The sequence below is a fragment of the Lathyrus oleraceus genome, chromosome 7, assembly GCF_024323335.1.
Source record: "Lathyrus oleraceus cultivar Zhongwan6 chromosome 7, CAAS_Psat_ZW6_1.0, whole genome shotgun sequence".
In the NCBI taxonomy this organism is placed as follows: domain Eukaryota; kingdom Viridiplantae; phylum Streptophyta; class Magnoliopsida; order Fabales; family Fabaceae; genus Lathyrus; species Lathyrus oleraceus.
In genome coordinates, this window is record NC_066585.1 from 539,803,014 (window position 1) to 539,823,565 (window position 20,552).

Consider the following 20,552-nt stretch of genomic DNA (forward strand, 5'->3'; position numbering starts at 1 on the left):
GTCCACCCCTCTGAACCCTAAAGCTTTAGCGTCGTCACCTTGCTTCATCTCCAAAAGTAAAACAAAATCGCTATCTATGTCTCTCCTCCGCCGTCATCACTGTCCTTTCCTCCTTCATCATCACTAAGCAGAGAATCATTTGTATCTTTATCCCTCTTAATCGCGTTCTTTTGTTTTCGTATTTGCTTTCTAAACACTAAGTCTTTCTTTGTTCTTGATTTCAGATTTTGTATTTTCAGGTTTTGTAATTTCAAGAGTTCTTTGAGTTAATGAAAGGTTAGATCATTGTTTATGTTTTTAAGAGCTTTAATCTTTTATATACTGTTTTAATAACTCCATTTGTTTTGTTTTTTATCGAGATATGGAAGAGGCTGTAGAAATGCAAGGAGCTGGAGAAATACAAGGAGCTGGAAATTTGCATAATAACAGTAAGTTTAGTTTATTTTATGTATGTTTTGTATGCCTAAGTCGATATATCATGTTGAATATTTTGCATAATAACAGTAACTCCATTTGTTTTGTATGCCTTATTAAGTTTTTAGGTAATAGGTCCTTTAAGTCATTAGAAATGTAGTAGAAACAACTACATGAAAATAAGAGTATACATATGACTACATAAAAATAAGATTAACAAACTTTGAAACTAAGCCTATAAACACTTAACGAGTTGATGATGTTGGTTGTGTGTTGATTATAATCTTCATTAATTTTCAGTAATGGAGAATGTTACTCAAAACCAACCTTCTTCATTAACATCTGGTGTTGGTGCAACTGATGTTGTTGCCAATGAAATTCATGTTGTTGGACTTCCTCCACTTGGAAAGAAGAGAAAACAAAATGCTAATGGTCCTAGGAAATCCTCTCCTGCTTGGGACCATTTTATTAAATTGCCTAATAAAATTGAAGCCGTAGCTGCTTGCAAACACTGTCATAAGAAATATTTGTGTGATCCAAAAACCCATGGGACATCTAACATGCTTGCTCATACAAAAGTATGTACCAAGATGCCACAAAATGATCCTACTCAAACTGCCCTCTCCTTTGCCGGTGGAGAGGGTGGTGGCTTGGTTGCCGCAAGCCAACGATTTAATTTGGCAGCTTGTAGGAAGGTTATTGCTCTCTTTGTGATCCTAGATGAACATGCTTTTAGGGTAGTTGAAGGGGAAGGCTTTAAGTTGTTATGCAAACAATTACAACCCCAATTAACTATTCCATCAAGGAGAACTGTGGTGAGGGATTGTTTTCAACTTTTTGTTGATGAAAAAGCAAGATTGAAAGGTTATTTCAAATCTGATTGCAATAGGGTAGCCTTAACCACTGATTGTTGGATATCCATTCAGAATCTTAGTTATATGACCCTAACTGCACACTTCATTAACAATGATTGGAAGTATGAAAATAGGATTCTAAGTTTTTGTTTAGTTCTTAATCATAAGGGTGAGACAATTGGTAGAAAAGTTAAAGAGATTTTAAGGGAATGGGGAATAAGGAATGTGTCAACAATCACTGTGGACAACGCAACATCTAATGATGTAGTTGTTGCTTATTTGAAGAAGAGGATTGATAATATGGGTGGTTTAATGAGTGATGGATCTTTCTTTCATCTTCGTTGTTGTGCATACATTTTAAATCTGGTGGTTCGTGATGGTTTAAAACAGAATGATTTATCCATTTCTGCCATTAGAAATGCTGTTAGATTTGTTAGGTCATCACCCCAAAGATCTACAAAGTTCAAAGAATGTATTGAGTTTGATAGAATTAATTGCAAGAAACTTCTCTGTCTAGATGTTCTGACAAGGTGGAACTCATGTTATTTGATGCTAGATGCTGCTGAAAAGTATCAAGCAGCATTTGAGAAAATGGAAGGTGAAGATTTTAGCTATTTGGAATTTTTTGGATTAGTTGGCCCCCCTACTCTTAATGATTGGGAGAATGTTAGGTGTCTAGTAAGTTTTTTCAAAATTTTCTATGATGCTACTATGGAATTTTCTTCGTCAAAACAAGTATCCCTTCATAAGTCATTCCACCAACTAGCTTCAATACATTGTGAGCTTAAAAGATCATCCATGAACTTGAACACAATTTTAGCCTCAATGGGATATGAAATGAAGAAGAAGTATGACAAATATTGGGGGGAAATTGAAAACATCGACAAGTTTATTTATTTTGGTGTGATTCTTGACCCTAGATACAAGTTAGGATATGTAGAGTGGTGTTTTAATGATATGTATAATGGCGAGTCGGTGCCTTTTACTAATATGATTAATGTGATAAAAAAGGAGTTGTTTAAACTATTCAATTGGTACAAGGGTATACATGAAAAGCAACATGGACCCTCTACTAGTCCTAATGAGGGTGGTTCATTTGGCGATGGTGAATGTTGAAGTTCCATCTCATTTTGCAAGGGTTGAAGCTTTTAAAGAGCACCTTAAACAAAAAGATTCAATAGATAAAAAAATGATCTTGAGAGGTATCTAGATGATAATTGTGTCGATGATTTTAACTTTGACATCCTTATGTGGTGGAAACAAAACACTTGTAGATACCCTATTTTATCAAAAATGGTGAAGGATGTTTTAGCTAGTCCAGTATCCACTGTCGCTTCTGAAAGCACGTTTAGTACCGGGGGCAGAGTTCTAGATACATATAGAAGTTTACTAACCCCTGAAATGGCAGAGGCTTTGATTTGTGCACAAGACTGGTTGAAACCTACACTTAGTCAATTCAAGGACTTGAATATAAATGAAGAATTTAAGTTGTCTGCCACTATTGTTTCAGGTATGTAAATATTTGAATATGAGTATATAGTGTATTAATGTATTGGCTTTGGTTTTGATTTAATTATTTGGTTTTTGTTTAATTTTATGCAGAATTTGGTGGTCCCTCTACTAGTGGATCAACATCTGGTGATGGATCTGATGCTGTTGGAAACGGAAATGAACCAGTTGCTGGTTCATCTCAATCACATACTTGATGATGGTTGTGGTTTTTGTATTTTTTCATTTGATTTACTTATATCTATGTTTTTTACATGTATTAATATATTTTTGTGTTTCGTTTCAGTTTGTTTTTTGGAGTCATTTGTGAAAATGACCTTATTTTGGGCTACTGATTATTTTGATGATGGTTGTGGTTTTTGTATTTTTTCATTTGATTTACTTATATCTATGTTTTTTTACATGTATTAATATATTTTTGTGTTTTGTTTCAGTTTTTTTTTTGGAGTCATTTGTGAAAATGACCTTATTTTGGGCTACTGATTATTATGGATAATCAGCTTATCTATCAGCTAATATCCTCAACAGTTATTTTTTTTGTGATAATATATCAACCAATATCCTCACATGAAGGTATGATGCTTTGTTGTTGGATCGATTCCTTGACATTCTTCAGGATTTGCATGGCGAAGATATCAGACAAACTGTAATTTCTGTTAAATCTTTCTTTTTATGAACTTGTGGCTAAGATTTTTTTTGTGATTTGAATGATTTGATGGTTGATAGGTTCAAGATTGTTATGAGTTATCGGCAGAGTATGAAGGGGAGCATAAGCCGGAGAAGCTGGAGGAGCTTGGGAATATGTTGACTGGTCTTGATGTTGGAGATTCGATTGTTATAGCGAAATCGTTTTCGCACATGCTTAATTTGGCGAATTTGGCGGAGGAAGTTCAGATTGCGTATAGGAGGAGGATTAAGTTGTTGAAGAAAGGTGATTTTGGTGATGAAAATTATGCGATAACTGAGTGTCGCATCCGCGAAAAACAACCGGTGGGAAAAACAAACAAACAGAGCCGCCACCGTGCGTTATTTATCCCAAAAGAGGGAAAGGAAACGCTCGAAGTAAACCTGGAAAGGAAATGGTCTTACGACCGGAGATTGCAAGGATCGGGAGTCGGTTACGCAAGGGGAAGGTATTAGCACCCCTCACGTCCGTCGTACTCGACGAGATCCATGCTCATAAGGAAAGAATAAGGTTGCTAAATAACTGCTCAAAGAATGCACGCACACTGGAATAAACAGATGAGAGGATGGAAGAAGACGGAAGCGGGGACTCGGCAGGATATCGCATCATGGGCCTACGTAGTCTGTCAGACACAGACATCAGAGTCGACGTAGTTTGGGGACAGGGGAAAGTGTGCTCGCTAGGACATCGCATCCTATGCATACGTATCTTCTCTGACCAGAGAAGAATCAGAGCACTCGTAGCTCGGCTAACGCACGCCAAACAAAACACAAACAGGAAACCGACTGCCAATCGCTGGACTTACGTCAGACTCCACACAAACAGGCAAACATGGAAACCGAATGCCAATCGCTGGACTTACATCAGACTCCGAACCAACAAAACACACACAGGAAACCAACTGCCAATCGCTGGGCTTACGTCAGACTCCAAACAAAGAAGCAAACACAAGAAACCAACTGCCAATCGCTGGACTTATGTCGGACTCCAACACAACACAAAGGGTAAAAAAAGAAAAAGGGCGCCCGGAGAGATCTGCTCATCTCCTGCATACGTACCTCATCTGGTATGAGGATCAGGGCGACATAGTTCCCCTTAACAGGGAAAGAACTTTTAACCTAACCAGAGACAAGGGAGATAACAAGCTACTAGGGAGACTACAACTCGAGCCTAGAAGTTGTCATGCATACGATCCCTATGTTGAAGTCTCTATCCTAACTTGCACAGGAAGCAAGCTAGCCTAAGCAGCACAAAAGCAAACACAAGCACAATAAAGCAAGCACACACACTATATGCAAACAATTGGCTCATACAAGGCTAGGCTGTAGAAACAAGCCAACTGGAATGGGGTGTTTTTAGCTCTTAACCCTAACATTGAGAGTTAGGGTGAAGCAGATGAAATGGAGATGAGGGTTATGCCTCATAGCTCTTATCCCTGGCCTGGGAGAGCTTGAATCAAATAGAAAGTGTGGGAGTTCAGAATGTACGAACTCTTCTCCACATGACTGACACAACAAGATCTTGGGTTCTTATTCAAAGTGCATCAACACAATGGTGTGAGCAGGATGAATGACACAACTGAATAGCAGGGGATGGATTGCACATCCCTTGTATCTGCCAATGCCTCTTCACTTAGAAGGTCTTTAAATGTACAAGGCACAAAGTTAAACAACCACAAACATTGCCTCTTAAGGAGGACTTCAGACAGGTGCCTACCAATAACAGTAGGTCTTCCAGACTACATGAAGTCAGAGGTCATTACCTAAGTGGTATTCCAACCACAAGCAAAGCCAAGCAAAGTTCAAATGAACTTAAAGCAACTTAAGTACCTGTGGAAACAGCTAAACCAGTCAGTACACAATTCAGACAAACAGACAACAGTTAATAACCAACAGACAATCCCAATGTACAAAACATAAGCCATAAGGCAAACTCAAATGAGTTATCATCAACCTACAAAACAGCAAGTGTTAGCAATCAAAAGCAAATATCAACATCCAAATGATGAAGCATCATCAATCATGGAACTTGGATGCTTAAACCTGAAATTCAAAGCTCACATGTAAGCAACAAACCACTAGGTCAAAGCCTAGGGTCAAAGGTGAAGAAAAAATTCAAAAGAGGAGCTGAAATTCAACACAATGTAACTTTAAACATATATTAACATGTCCTAAAAAAGCTCACATCAAAATCAATCATCAAATGCATTTCATGATCAAAAGAAGTCAAAGGCAATTTCAAGGCTCATATATGGACATCATGAATGAAAATTTCAAATCAAAACAGAAATGATTCAAATAATTCTGGAAAAATTCATGAAAATTAAAAACATTCAACATGATCAACATACAAAAAATCAGAAGCATCCAAGATCATTTGGCATGGAAATTAAATGGTACAAGTTGAACAACCAAATGTGTGACACAAATTGTCACAACATGTTAACACAAGCATAAAACTGAAATGGTAAATGGGAAAAATACCAAACCAATCCTAAAACATCCATAAATGTGTCTAGAATCAGTATGTAAAATTTCAAGTCCATTGGATTAAAATCAAGCATTTCACAAAGGAAAGAGTAAGGCAAGGTCACAGATGCACCTATGGTCAAAGATTATAACACCATCAAAACTCCAGCCGTGCACAACTTTTAAACTTATGATCATAAAAAACTAGACATTCTAAAGATCATTATGCAAAAAATTGGGAGTGATTTGATGCATTTTTCAATTTGTTATGAGTTTTACAAGTTGATGAAAAAATGTGAAATAAAAATGGCATAACATGGCAAAAGTGAAAAATAAATTCCAAAAAACGCCTGAAGCAGGAATTGAAGTGAGGACCATGGATTAAATAGGCCTGGGCGCGTGTTCTTCATGCTAGAACCCTAGCGAACCAGAGATGAAGATCTTCATCTTCTTCATGAAGATGAAGATGAACACCATGAATGTTCATGCAAGCTTTTTCCAGAATTTCCAGATTTTCTCAGAATTTTACAAATTATATATCGTTGGAAAGCTATTTCAATGTAGAATTCAAATATCATATTATCTAAGCCTAAATCTCCATGGATTTTCTGAGTCGAAGCAAAGAAGTTTCTAGATCTAAACTTGAAATCATCATATCTCACTCAATTTTCATCCAAATTCCACAAAATTTATATCAGAATTCTCACCACAACAAGATCTACAAGATTATGTACATAAAACAGAGAATTAAGAGGATAAAAAATGTGACCTCTTGAAGAACAGTTGCTTGTTTTGCGTGATTTAAAGCTCCAGATGCTTCTAATCCACTCCAGAATACTTGATATGATGTTTGATGATGAATTGGAAGCTTGGAAACTTGTAGATCTAGTTTAAACTTGAATTTCCATTTTCAACTTCATGAGCTTCAACCACTTGATTTTTGCACGAATTCCACAAACCAACACTTGATTCACACTATAATCAACTCACTAATCATGAATCTCCAACAAAAAAACAAGTGTTATGTTCAAGAAATTTGAATTTTGGTTTGAAGAAAGTTTTGGAGGGAGAGAGAATTTTGGATCTAGAAATGTGAATTGTGATTAACCCCTCCAAATTCTATTATAATTATGTATATATACCATGTGCTAATCTCATTTTAATTAAAATTAATCAAAGTTAATTAGAGTTAAGCAAGATAAGGGTGCATGGCAAAAATTGGAAATTTGGTGGTGCATGGCAATTCCAAACGTGAACAGTACCATATGGGAGCTCATTTTCACTCAAAATCTTCCCATGCACATGTTAGCAATGGTCATTTGTTCCCATGATGCACCAATTTCAAATTTATGATTTTCCCTCCAAAATTGACTTGAATGCACAAATGATCATATGTTCAAATTTCATGCAATGTGATGGATGTGTTTGGAAACTTCATGTCATGACAAGCATTTTGCAAAAAGAACCACCAAATTTGGAGTTATGAATCAAAAGTTATGGCCATTTGAAGTTTCATGCATTCTTGACAATGATTGGACCATATCTCCCCAACCATTCATCATAAATTTATGATCTTGGACTTTTTGGAAATGGGATAGAGAGATCTTCAACTCTCATGTTGGAAAAAATTTCATTTGAATCTTCTTTGATGATGCAAGATCAAGTTGAATTTGAATCAAAAACTTTCCATTTTGGGAAACTTTCAATTATAGGTCACTTTCCATTTTTGAAAAGTTTTGATTTGACCTCAAATTCTTCAAGATATGCATTTGACATGATGGATAAGCCTCTTTTGAACATGAATGAGATGTTGAAACTCATTTCTCCACCTCCTAGCCCTCAGTTCTTGCACAGTTGACTTTCTGGGGGCCCAGATGACTTGAACATGCTCAGATGACTTTGAGCCTCAACCACTTGATGAAATGGCTCCAAAATGAAACCCTAGCTTATACAAGCTCAATAAAATCATATGATGATCTCCTTCTCAAGAAAGACCTCATCTCCTTGAAAATCCCTGACTAGTAGAATATCACTGATTAGGGTTGACCAGAGGTCAAAACCCTAATCCCAAAGAATCTGAGCATGAATTCTGAAACCTTTAAGGATGGCATAACCATAATGATGATGATGTACCCTTGCAATAAAGATAATGCTCAACCTCCTTGAAGAACTAAGAAAACCCTAATTGAAGCACAAACCCTCAGATGGCTGGTGATCAATTTATGAGACCCTTAGGCATGAATCTCTTAACCTCTCTATCTTCTGAGAAAGACTTTAGAGGATGACTTATTTTATTTTCACATGATATGCAAAGATGCAATGACTAATGCCCTAAAAATGAAATGCAATATGTTAAGCTAGTCCCAAGAGAGGAGGGCAAATTTTGAGGTGTTACACTGAGTCTGATATTGAAGAGACTTTTAAGAGGCTTGTGACTGAGCTTAACAAGAGTCCTGAAGTGGTTTTTGATGCTTTGAAGAATCAGAGTGTGGATCTGGTTTTAACTATTCATCCTACGCAGCCGGTTCGTCGATCTTTGCTGCAAAAGCATGGAAGGTTTGTACTGTTTATGGAATTGTGGATTACTGCATATTATGCTGAAAATGATCACAATGAATTTGAAAACAGGTTATCACAGAAGAGCACGGCATAGCTCTCAACAAAGTCCGACCTGAAATGCTTGGCACTGCAAAAAAGGCATGTGGCTTGAACCATTATAACTGTTCTTTGTTTCTTCTATTATGTTACAATGCTACAGAAACATCTAATTCAATGTGCAACAGATTACTGTCACCATTGATGATACTATTGTTCTACATGGTGGTGGGGATAAGAAGTTTATTGAAGATAGATGTGTGCATGTATCTTTTCCCCCTTTTTTTGGTTTTTTAAAGTACTAAGGGCCTGTTTGATTTGATTTTGTAAAACTGTTTTTTAGTTTTTAAAATTTGAAAATAAGAAAATTTGTTTGGTAGTCTAATTTTATAAAATTGTTTTTGAAAACTATTCTCTATTGAGAGTTTTAAAAACTAAAAAACTAAAACAGGTTTTAGAGGTTTTGGTTTTTGGTTTTTAGTTTTGGAAATTATGATGAGGAAAAATCAAGGAAAAGTGGTATACTTTTTAAAACGATTTTTAAAAGTAGAATTACCAAACATGTTATTTTATTGTTTTTCTTCAAAACTCTTTTAAAATTGATTTATAAAATAGTTTTTAAAAACTATAAATTTTTTCAATTTTTAGATTTTAGAAACCAAAAACAATTTCTCCAAACAAGTTTTTAACTTTAAAATTTTTAAAACGATTTTTAAAAACAGAGCTACCAAACAGATTTTATTCCATTAGTTTTTTTAAAAACAATTTTTTAAAACTGATTTATAAAATCATTTTTAAAAATAGAAAATCAAAACTCAATCAAACGAGCCCTAAATTTTTACTCTTACTTTCTTTTGATCTTGAAAAAATTGCCATTAAGCCAAATGATTTTATTTCTATGTATGAATTTATCACAGAACTTTGATTTAAATAAAAATATTACCGGTTCTTAAGTTATAACTTTGTGCAGCTAAGGGAAGCAATGGAGAGAAGTTCTGCAACATTTGATAAAGAAAAGGCACAAGAACGGCTATCAAAACTCTCCGGCGGTGTTGCTGTTTTCAAAGTTTGTCATTCATTCTTAAAAACCACTAGTTTGTGATGTTTAAGTTGTAGTATTTATCTATGGATTAAATATCTACAGGTTGGTGGGGCTAGTGAGGCAGAAGTTGGAGAACGGAAAGATAGGGTAACTAATGCTTTAAATGCCATTAGAGCAGCTGTGGAGGAGGGTATTGTTCCAGGTAACTCAATTTCGTGCATGTTTAGAATCACGGTGAGTTTGTCAGAATCACATCGAGCCACCATGATTTTGACTAAGTTACACTTTGGAGCTTTAACAAAATCCTGGTGCCACTGAATTTGGTAAAATTCACCATCTCACCCTGATTTTGCCTAAATCATCTGTTTCATATTCTTGTTCACATTATTTGATTCCTTGTTTATCTATTAAAAGTCGGTATGTAAGCGTTTTATCCAGGTGGCAGAGTTGCTCTCTTATATGCTAGCAAAGTCTTGGAGAATCTTGAAACTAAAAACGAGGATGAGAGAAGAGGAGTACAGATTATTCAGTATGCACTCAAGGTTTGTGATGTTTACTTCACACTCTTTTTTTGTCACATATAGACCCTTCTCTATTTTCACTTCTTTACCTCAAAAAATTTCCATTTTTTCCAACAATGCTTATGACTTGTCACAGGCACCTACATTTACAATAGCTGCAAATGCTGGTTTTGATGGTTCTTTAATTGACAACAAATTGTTGGAACAAGATAATCTTAATTTGGGTTTCGATGCTGCTAAAGGTTAGTAACAGTGAAGGATGTGATGTTGTATTGTTTATGATACCTTAACATTAAAAATGATTCTGTAGTAAAAAGAAGGTTGTTTAACTATGGTGCTTATTCTGCTAAAACAGGAACTTATGTTGATATGGTGAAGGCTGGGATTGTAGATCCTGTTAAAGTTGTTAGAACAACTTTGGTAGATGCTGCCAGGTAAAATCATATATATCTTACAATGCAATTTTTTCTCTGCTTATATTTCACACATTACTATATGTTAAACTAGTTTTTGCTCTATTGCTGTGTAGCGTTGTTACTGATGACAACCGAGACATCTATTGTAGAAAATATGAGTGATAAAAACAAACCTCCTCAAAGGGTGGCAGATATGGATGATTTGGACTACTAACTTTTCTTAAATATGTTGAGAATATTTTGGCTTATAATGAACTTGTATATTAGGTTATTACTTGAATGATAATGTAATTGTAATATAATGCTAATACTTTATCACTTAGATGATGATGAAAATGTAATATAATGAAAATAGTTTATGGTTTATTAATTCTTTTAATTATATAGGATGAAGTTTAATGAGTATTCATGTGATTAGTGTTATAGGAATGATAGAATTCATGTTAGAATTTATTGGTCCAAACCGATTCAACCCAACCGAATGAACCGTATAAACCGATAATCCATCAACCGATAAAACCGAATTTAGTTTTGGGTGAAACTGAATTTAACTTTTTCAACCGTGGATTAGCTCGGATTAGCTATTTCGGGCCCGAACCCACCCATAATCGACCGTCGTCCACCCCTACTATAAACTATATATAAATAAATTATTCATATAGAAATCAACACTTATTTGAAGTGTCTCTAAATTAGGATAAGTAACCAAACAACTCTTATGCAGAGTAACTCTAATATGAATGGTTAGTGGCTTTTAACATTTTCGTTAGGGTTAAAAAGTCATCATTGAAGATAGTCTTAGTCGCTATCAATATAATCTCACTTCTAAAAGTCATGATTATAAGGCAAAATACTTTCAATAAAATAATTAAACTGAGTGAGTAAATGCATTGAAATATAGATTTCAATGATTGTGCTTCCTTAAAAAAAAACTTCTTGTATTTATAGTTTTCATGATTAAAATAGTTGTTTCCTTTAAATGAACTGTTTTTGTTTCAATTTTTTCTGTTTTAGAAAAGTTCTGTTATTGAGGGAAAAAAAGCCCTGTTATGAGAAGTAGTTAATGCAAGTTGTCATTTTGTTTGGCTTATTAAGAAAATTCAGATCTACAACGCTTTTGAAATATCTTCAACTTTGGCTTCTTGCATGTGCATGTTAGAAATGCCTCAGTTGCAAGTTGGTTCCATACAAATGCATCTTTCTTCAACAATGTTGTCAAGGGTGCAGCAATAGTAGCATAATTTCGAATAAATCTGCGGTAATAACCTGAGAGACCCAAAAAACCTCGTAAGTGTTTGAGAGTTCTAGGCAATGGCCAATCCAATACAGCTTGTACTTTGGATTTGTCCATTTGTACGCCCTGGTGAGAAACCGTATGACCTAGATAATCCACTTCACTGAATCCAAAACAACATTTGGACATTTTTGCAAATAGAGAATGTTGTTGTAGGAGCTGCAACACTTCAGTCAAGTGAGATAAATGAGCTGACCACGTCGGACTGTATATAAGAATATCATCAAAGAATACCAATACGGACTTTCGGAGTTGAGCCTGGAATACATGATTCATTAAGCTTTGGAAGGATGCAGGGGCATTCGAAAGGCCAAAGGGCATGACCAACCATTCATAAAGGCCTTGATGTGTTCGGAAGGCAGTTTTATGTCGATCTTCAGGCTTGACCAGTATTTGGTGGTACCTGGATCTAAGGTCTAACTTAGAAAAATATTGCGCACCAAAGAGTTCATCTAAAAGTTCATCCACAGTTGGGATAGGAAAACTGTCCTTGATAGTGATAGAGTTTAAAGCGCGATAGTCCGTGCAAAATCTCCATGAGCCATCTTTCTTCTTAACTAGTAACACAGGGGAAGAGAAAGGACTGTAGCTAGGTTGTATAATACCTTGGTCAAGCATCTCTTTCACCATGAGTTCAATTTGTTCTTTTTGACTATGGGGGTATCGATATGGTTTCACTTTCACTGGGTTGCTACCTGCCACCAACGGAATAGCATGATCTTGGAACCTAGCTGGAGGAAGACTTTTTGGTTCAGCAAACACATCAACAAATGCTTGTAATATAACTTCAATGTCAGGGTGTGGATCAGCGTTGACAATGTTATCCTTAGGTACAATCTTGTCAAACTGAAGGTAAAAAGCAACATCAATAGCATGAGTATGTTGTAATCTCCTGATGTGATGGAACTGTGCCGGTCTTGGACCCTTAGATTTCTCACCATAAAGTGTAATAAAGCTATCCTTGACATAAAATTTTAAAGACAGAGCATTGTAATCAGCAATATGTGGTCCTAAGGTTTTTAACCACGGGACTCCCAACACCAAATCAGCTCCAGATATAGGTAATAAGTAAACAGGGATATGTAATGTGTTTCCTTGAATAGCTATAGGTAAGTCTTCAATGTAACCCATCGTAGTCAAGGAATTCCCATTTCCAACCATAACTTGAAACTGTGTATTAGCTTGGACTGGCAATTGCAAGGATTGAGCAATCCTTGGTTGTAAAAAATTATCAGAGCTGCCACTATCCAATAAAATTGTAACTGCAATGCCTTGAATCTGACCTTGAAAGCGCATTGTGCCCATACCATGAGAGCCATTCAATGCATTAAGTGACAAGTGATGCTCAGAATCTCCAATTGTTGGTGGTTCATGGAAAGTGGTGGCAAGGGAATCTGGTGGTGGGTCATTGTCATCCTCCTCCATTTGTAATAAGAAGTAATGACGGTTTGGACATTTGTGGGTAATGGAAAATTTCTCATCGCAGTAATAACAAAGCCCTTTTTCGCGGCGGATTTGCATCTCGGCACGAGTAATGCTTTTCACTGGGTTGTTTGGTTTAGGGTTAGGAAATAATGGTGGATTTGTGGGGTTTCGAGGTGTGGAATTTGGGCCAGGGAAATGGTACGGCTTGTTGACGGTGGAATTGTTAGGTTTTGGTGGTGGTGTAGGGCAGTATTTGTCTTCGAAGAGTTTGGCCAAGGCGTAGGCGCGAGACAACGACGACGGTGTTTGAGCAATCACGTCACGCTTGATATCCGGTTTAAGGCCACTTATGAAACAATCAAGGGTGGCTTCAGGACTCAAACCTTGTGCTCTGTTGGCTAATGCAGTGAAAGCAGTGTAAAATTCAGAGACGGTAGTGGTTTGTGTGAGTTTGAATAGAGTGGGTCGTGGGGATTCATACGGAGATGGGCCGAACTCCATTTCCAAGGCCCGTGTAAACATGGCCCAAGACTGAAACGGCTCATTTCGAGAAATCATTTGGAACCAAGGCACAACGTCTTTTTCCATATGCACGGCGGCAATGGTAAGACGGTGGTTATCCGGCGTAGCATAAAATTCAAAGAATTGTTCAGCCTTAAAGATCCAATTCATTACCTCAGATCCATCAAAACGCGGAAAATCGAGTTTGATGTTGCGCATCTGAAACGGTTGAATCGTTGGAGTTGGGGTCGCTTTGTTAGAAGAGTTTTGCGTCACATGAAGGGAGCTAAGCTGATTTTCAACCCGTTCGAATCTAGCTTGATCCAGGTGACGAGATTGCATATATTCGTTGTGACGGCGGTCTGAATCTTCAAGAAACTTCTGCAACGTTTTGTGCATATCAACGATGGAGTTCTCCATACTCTTCATGCGTGTATTCTCAGCCATTGAAGAGCTCAATGAGAGCACCAAATGTTATAAACCAATCGAGCAGTACACACAATTTAGTTATGCAATTAAAAATAGTACTGCCAGTGCAATCAAAATGCAGTAGCAGAGAAATAGTGGGTATATTGATGGAAAATGGCTAAGCCAATTGCAAGAGGAATACAGTAACAGAAAAGCATAGAAGCTTCCAGAGAGGAGAGAGAGTCAGGATATCAATCCACTAAATTCTTCCCACCCTATCATTGCCACTCACTGTGGTACTTATTCAAATTCTGCAGCATATTTTCTGTTAGGGAATTTAGTCCTCAATCCACGTCTAGGCTCCTCAAAATGTGGATCATGTGCCACGTGTTCTTCTCCATCATTTACTGTGGTAATTTCTTTGTCCTTATTCATAACAGTGCCCAATGATTTATTAATACTACTATTATTTTTCTATATAATTGGCAAAGATTCTCTTTTTCATTTTAATAAGCTCGAATTAATTAATTTATTTTTAATAATAAAGCTTGAATGTTTGGTCCTCTATTATAAGTAAAATTATATATGTATATTAAAAATGGCAATAATACTAAATTAATTTTTTTATCACTTTTCTATAATTCTTTACATTTAACAATATAGTAGAAGAAAGGAAACACATTGATATTTCTTAATTATAAATTTAATAATATAGTTTTGTAACAAATTACAATACATGTGAAAATTGGAGTATGATCATATATTATTTTTTGTTCAAGTACTCCAGTTTTTTATTCAATTGACGATTGCACTTAAATCTTACACGTACATGTCAATTGAATTGGCAACACTAGATACACAAGCGAATTCAGTTAATGTCTATTCTTAAAACTTGAGTGCAGTCGTCAATTAGTTTGACACCAATATTTTGAAGTATTTTTTTAAAGTGAGTTATTTTACGAAATGATCTAAAATATGGATTATTTTGTGAATTATTTTTGAAAAACTGAATATTTGAATAAGAAACCTCATATATTATTAAAAGATTATAAATATACAAAAATGAATTAATAATTAAGAACAAAAGAGTAGTATTATGACTTTGATGTATTAAAATGTACATTTGAATTGATAATCTCAATTTTTTAATATTTAATATGGATTTAAAATTAGGCCCAACGAGACGAGTTCGAGAAAGTTTTTATCTTTCCTAAATCTATATCCTAATTCTCATTTCTCAAGTATTCTCTATTCCTCGCTCCAAATTTATTGAAGATTGAGAATTAAAATTCAAACTCGTTCCAAACAAGATCCGGTTGAGTTTGGATATTCTCACTTTGCCACCATCCATTTAATGAAATAAGTTTTTTTTTAATAAAAATATTTATTTTTTCCAAAATCAAATTATATTACAAATAATAAAATAAAATAATCTCAAAAAATTTCATGCATACATTTTAAATATTTTAAATAACAAATACAAATTAAAATATTAACCACATGTTTAATATTCTAAATTATCAAAATTAAATAATAAAATACATAAAGAAATAAATAGGGCACGTTCGAGGATGAGTTTGGAGGGATATCAGTGTCCCTATTATCTAACTTGTCCATATATTCTGTAATCGAAAAAAACTCAAACCTGAATTCAAACTCAGTTAAAGCGGATTTTTCTTATCAAATTCGAGGAGGATTTGAGTGGGTACCCACAGATACAGATTATGTTACCATGCCTATTTAAAACCCATTAAAAAAATAATAATTTATTGTTTACAAGCCTTAACTTAAATGATATTTCCTCTGAATTGAAATAGTGTAATAAAATTATTTGTCTCTAACACAAGTGTCCTTTTTATTTTTTATTACATTTTTAATTTTTATCTTTTAATTATAGTTTTTAATTAATATTTTCAATGATTTATAATGATTATTTTTTTATTGATATATTTGTAAAGAGTCAACAAACGATGGTGTGGAAAGGGAAATAACATATTGTCTATACTGTGTGTTGATTCTCATTTACTAGATCGATCTGTTTATTAAATATAATGTCCATTCCTCGAATACGCTATCCATTTTCGAAATAAGTCACAATGGTGCAGATAAGGAGTCGGGGGAGTTAACCACTCTCTCCTGAATAATAGGCGATTAACTACCCCATATCCCCGTTCCTAAGTGTAAATGTTACTTTCTAGGAATATGACATATAGGCTCAGGAACTCCTATAAATGTCTCAACCCTAAGGGTGAAAGGGATCTAATCTGATTGACAAATATATCAAATAAACATGGCTTCTCACTTCCCTATGTGAGTTATCTCTAAACCATATGGCAAACCCTATAAGCCTCTGACAACCTTTAATCACTAGGGGTTGTCATACATTGTACTTTTAGCAAGTATAATTGACGCCCACCGTAGGATCCGATAAAATTGATACAGGCCACCATTACAACGTTCATTCAGATTGATTTCCTCACGCTTAACCTCTTTGTTTATCATGGTGAACAAGAAGACAACAACTCTGGCCACCAATGAGTCAGACGACGAGGAAAGCGCCATGGAAGAGATGTGCAGATCCATGGACAACATACATCGCTAAACTTTAAAGGACAACGTCCTCCATATATAACATCACCAGCAAGAGGTCAATCTTGTAGAAGAGATGGAGATATTGAACCCCTAACCTCTCTTAGATGAGATATGTGAGGCACTCGCTTAAGAGAATTTTAAGTCGCCTTCATTGGCTAAGTTTGATGGGCACAATGACCTGTATAAACATGTCGTCTCCATCAACACACATATGATAATCATTGGAGCTCCTGATTCTTTAAAGTGCAAGCTCCTTTATGATACATTTATAGATGCAACCTTGAGGTGGTACATGGTCCTGCCTCGACTCTCTATCACCAGCTATCAGAACTTGGTGAAGAAACTAGCCCACCAGTTCGCAACAAGCAGGCAAAAAAAATGATTGGCACCATCCTTCTCAACATTCATCAAGGCTTCTTTTAGTATATGAAGGAGTGCCTTGACCGCTTAAATGAGACGACAATCAAGTTCGTTCACCCCAAGTAAGAGATGTTCATAAGAGCATTTCAAAATGGGCTCAGGGCGAGGCACTTTAATAAATCTCTTGCCAAGAGGTCTGCATTCTCCTTGGATAAAGAGGTGACACATGCAAAATTTTATATAATGGGTGAGGAAAGCAATGTTGAAAAGAAGGCCAGAGATGCTAAGAAGCTCACCTCAAATATTGAAAGCTCATAGCAATCGTGAAGGAATCACTACATCTCACCCATCAGATATAGGACAAAATTTAAGCGAAGAGAAAAACCCATAGAGAGTTTCACACCTCTAAATATTTTTCATAAACAGATATAGTGAGAAGTCCTCCACACACATAACATCTAACAGTAGTTGACTCCAAAGTCAGATGTCATGGGGCCTGAGCCTAGTAGATGGTGCAAGTTTCAGAAAGTAAATGGGCATCATAATAAGTATTACTATCAACTCAAGAAGGAGATAGAACACCTGATCCAAGAGGGCCACCTAAAGCAGTATATAAAGGGAAACTCAGCTCAGAGGCAGGAAAATCTAAGTATCAGGACGAGATGCTTATGGGAGTCTCGAGTCCAAAAAGGAAAAAGAACTAAGCGAGGGGAGCGATGACAAAGATGTATGCCACACCCTTAACACCATCACAAAAGGATTCACCGGGGATAAGGGGATCAATTATTCCTATAGAAGATATGTTCGCCAAGTCCTAACCATTGAAGACTCGCTCACCATCCTTTATTTGGGTGATCTAGAAGCCATCGAATATGATACCGCTTTTTCTAAGAAGGACGTAACAAGAATTCACCCATATAACGATGATATGGTCATCACTATAAGGTGTGACAACTGAGAGATAAAGAATATACTTATTGATCAATGAAGCTCTACAAACATCCTTTACTAGGATGATTTTGAGAGGCTTCAATTGGACTTAGATGACCTCAAAGATTTCAGAGGATCATTGGTGGGTTTTTCAGGAAAGCATGTGTATGTGAAGGTTATATAACAATAAAGACCACATTTGGAGTAGAGGAAAATTCCACGAAGATTAAGGTGAAATATCTTGTCATAGATTCACCTTCCTTATATAACATGATTATAGGGAGGCCCACTTTTAACTATTTGGGAGCCTCCACATCTACATTATATCCATGCATGAAATACCCACTTCCAGATGGACGAGTTAGGTCTATCTAAGGAGATCAAGATATAGCTAGTAATTGGTACTTAAAGAGCCTGAATTTGAAGAAGGTTAAGACCATGGATGTGAACGATGTTGGCATAAAGTTGAGGGGTCAAACTATAAGTGGAAGCTCCCAAAGATGGAGACTTGATCGCTCCATTCTAAGAATGCGTGAAGGTAGGGGAGATTTTTTGCTCAAAATAGTAATCGTTTAGGCATCAAGCCATGTTTAGCGTAGTTTCATGTACTATTTTGGTTTATTTAGGCGAGTTATAATCTCTTCCACTTATAAGGTTAAATTTGTGACATTCTTTGTTGTGTGGGGATCACTTTTTCCCCCAGCATTTCCAATAAGGCACATAGGTTTTTAATGAGGCCCCTTGTGTTATTGTATGAATTGTGATTATTGTTGCTTTATTTGTAAGAAACTGCGGAGGGAGAGAGATCTCATTGTAACCATCTTCGGATGTGACCATATAAGTTGGATCCTCACGAAGGAGTCTTTCCCCCTCATCGAGGGAAACTACATAAGTTGGATCCACGCGAAGAAATCCTTTCTGCCAATCGAGGCAATTACACATGTTGATCACACACGTTGGATCCTCATGCGAGAATCATTGCCTCCCTTGGGAAAAAGTTATCACTCTTATGTAGGAATCCTTGTTCTCTACGAAAATGCCAAGATCAAAACCTGGTCGAAGGGCATCCCCAGACACTCATACATAGACAATAAGAATAAACATGTGCACTTAAATATAAAGATAGCCTTTAAGGGAAGAAATCAACATTACATAAAACCCCCTAGGGCCTAATTGAAAAATCTGCCAAGGGGATGATTACATAATGAAGCCACAAAAAGATCAAAAGGAAACACGAAAAAGCCTATGGGTGATCAAATGTATCGTAGGTTTCCCATCAGATGGAGAGGGTTTTGCACGCTTTTGACACATATAGGAGAACAAAGCCAATTTGGCTTTCCAAGGCTAAATAACAATTGATCACATTTAATATCTTGCATGTTTTTCCATCAACAAACGTTTGGGGATTTCCCTCAACTGGCATATGATTTGCATTATTGACACCTAAAGACATATCTCAGACTCACCCCATATATTAGGGACTTGCCTCATACTCGAGGAACTCACCCTAGGTATACCCTATGAACTCATATAGATAAGGAGAAACAAGACTAAATCACTTAGTCCTTTATAAGCCCTCGTGCTAGCGGACTATCTATTGGTATATTTACAAAGGATCCACAAGAGGCGACGCTGGAAGGGAAATTACTTATCGCCTAGACTGGGTCCTGATCGTGCATTTACTCCATCGATCTCCTATTTACTAGATGTAACGCTCATTCCTCAAATACTTCACTCATTTCTTGAATAACTCCCTCGAAGCATGAGGACACGGGAAGTGACATGTCCCCAGTCACAAGCGAAGAAGGAGTCAAGGCAAGTTAACCATACTTTCTTAAATAATAAGGGGTTAATTACCCCATTCACCCGCTCCTAGAAGCGGTTGTTACTTTCTTGGGATCTGAGATCCAATCCTTTAAGTACCTCAACCTTAAGGATGAGAGAGATCCAATCAGAATGACACATATATCACATATACAAAGTTTCTCACCTCCCTACATAAGACAACTTTAAATTCTACAACAAATTTTAAAAGTCCCCGACAACACTAATTATTAAGAATTATCACACATTATCCTTTTAGCAAACACATTTTTATTCATCAATCAACAAAATAAATTAATTTCACTTTATATGAAAAATTGAATTATGTCACAACAAAATGTGAAGAAACTAAAGTTGGATTTTAAGTTAACTTTAAGTTTTTTATTTTTGTAAAAAAAATTATCCCGCCAATCTTTTATTTTTTAGGAAGTAGTAGTACATAAAAGGAGTTTGAGATCTTACATTTTTCTATTACAAAGATCCTTGAAAAATATAAAAATAGTTTAAAACCGTTAAAGAAATATGATTAATTTAAAGCGAATTTAAGATCTTACATTACACTGTACATTTTTGGACCATATACATATTAAAGAAAGTTTAAAATCTAAAAAGAGAAAGAAAGAAAAAAAAAGCAGCTTTTATTTCCCCAAATTATATTTCAATTATAAAAATATTTTAATAACTTAACAATTTATTTATTTATTCATTCATCGG

The 20,552-nt window shown here is 35.7% G+C and overlaps 2 protein-coding genes across 2 annotated transcripts; both read left to right on the forward strand.

Moving 5' to 3' along the window:
* The first annotated feature begins 716 nt into the window (after positions 1–716).
* LOC127104870 (zinc finger BED domain-containing protein RICESLEEPER 2) lies at positions 717–2,384 on the forward strand. Its single transcript, XM_051042015.1, has one exon. It carries the CDS (start codon positions 717–719, stop codon positions 2,382–2,384), a length of 1,668 nt encoding a protein of 555 aa, XP_050897972.1.
* A 177-nt stretch (positions 2,385–2,561) lies between these two features.
* Positions 2,562–10,718, forward strand: LOC127104871 (chaperonin CPN60-like 2, mitochondrial). The gene is made up of 14 exons (XM_051042016.1): positions 2,562–2,778; positions 2,871–2,951; positions 3,064–3,169; positions 3,351–3,423; positions 3,504–3,708; positions 8,410–8,486; positions 8,559–8,627; positions 8,714–8,791; positions 9,496–9,591; positions 9,670–9,769; positions 10,006–10,109; positions 10,225–10,330; positions 10,444–10,521; positions 10,612–10,718. The coding sequence occupies exons 1-14, from the start codon at positions 2,562–2,564 to the stop codon at positions 10,716–10,718; spliced, it is 1,497 nt and encodes a 498-aa protein (XP_050897973.1).
* The last annotated feature ends 9,834 nt before the right edge of the window (positions 10,719–20,552 follow it).

Coding starts and splice junctions, on each gene's coding strand:
- LOC127104870 (XM_051042015.1), top strand. CDS start 717: ATGGAGAATGTTACTCAAAACCAACCTTCTTCATTAACATCTGGTGTT.
- LOC127104871 (XM_051042016.1), top strand. CDS start 2,562: ATGGTGAAGGATGTTTTAGCTAGTCCAGTATCCACTGTCGCTTCTGAA. Junction 2,779..2,870: donor GTCTGCCACTATTGTTTCAG/GTATGTAAATAT, acceptor AATTTTATGCAG/AATTTGGTGGTCCCTCTACT. Junction 8,628..8,713: donor TGCTTGGCACTGCAAAAAAG/GCATGTGGCTTG, acceptor AATGTGCAACAG/ATTACTGTCACCATTGATGA.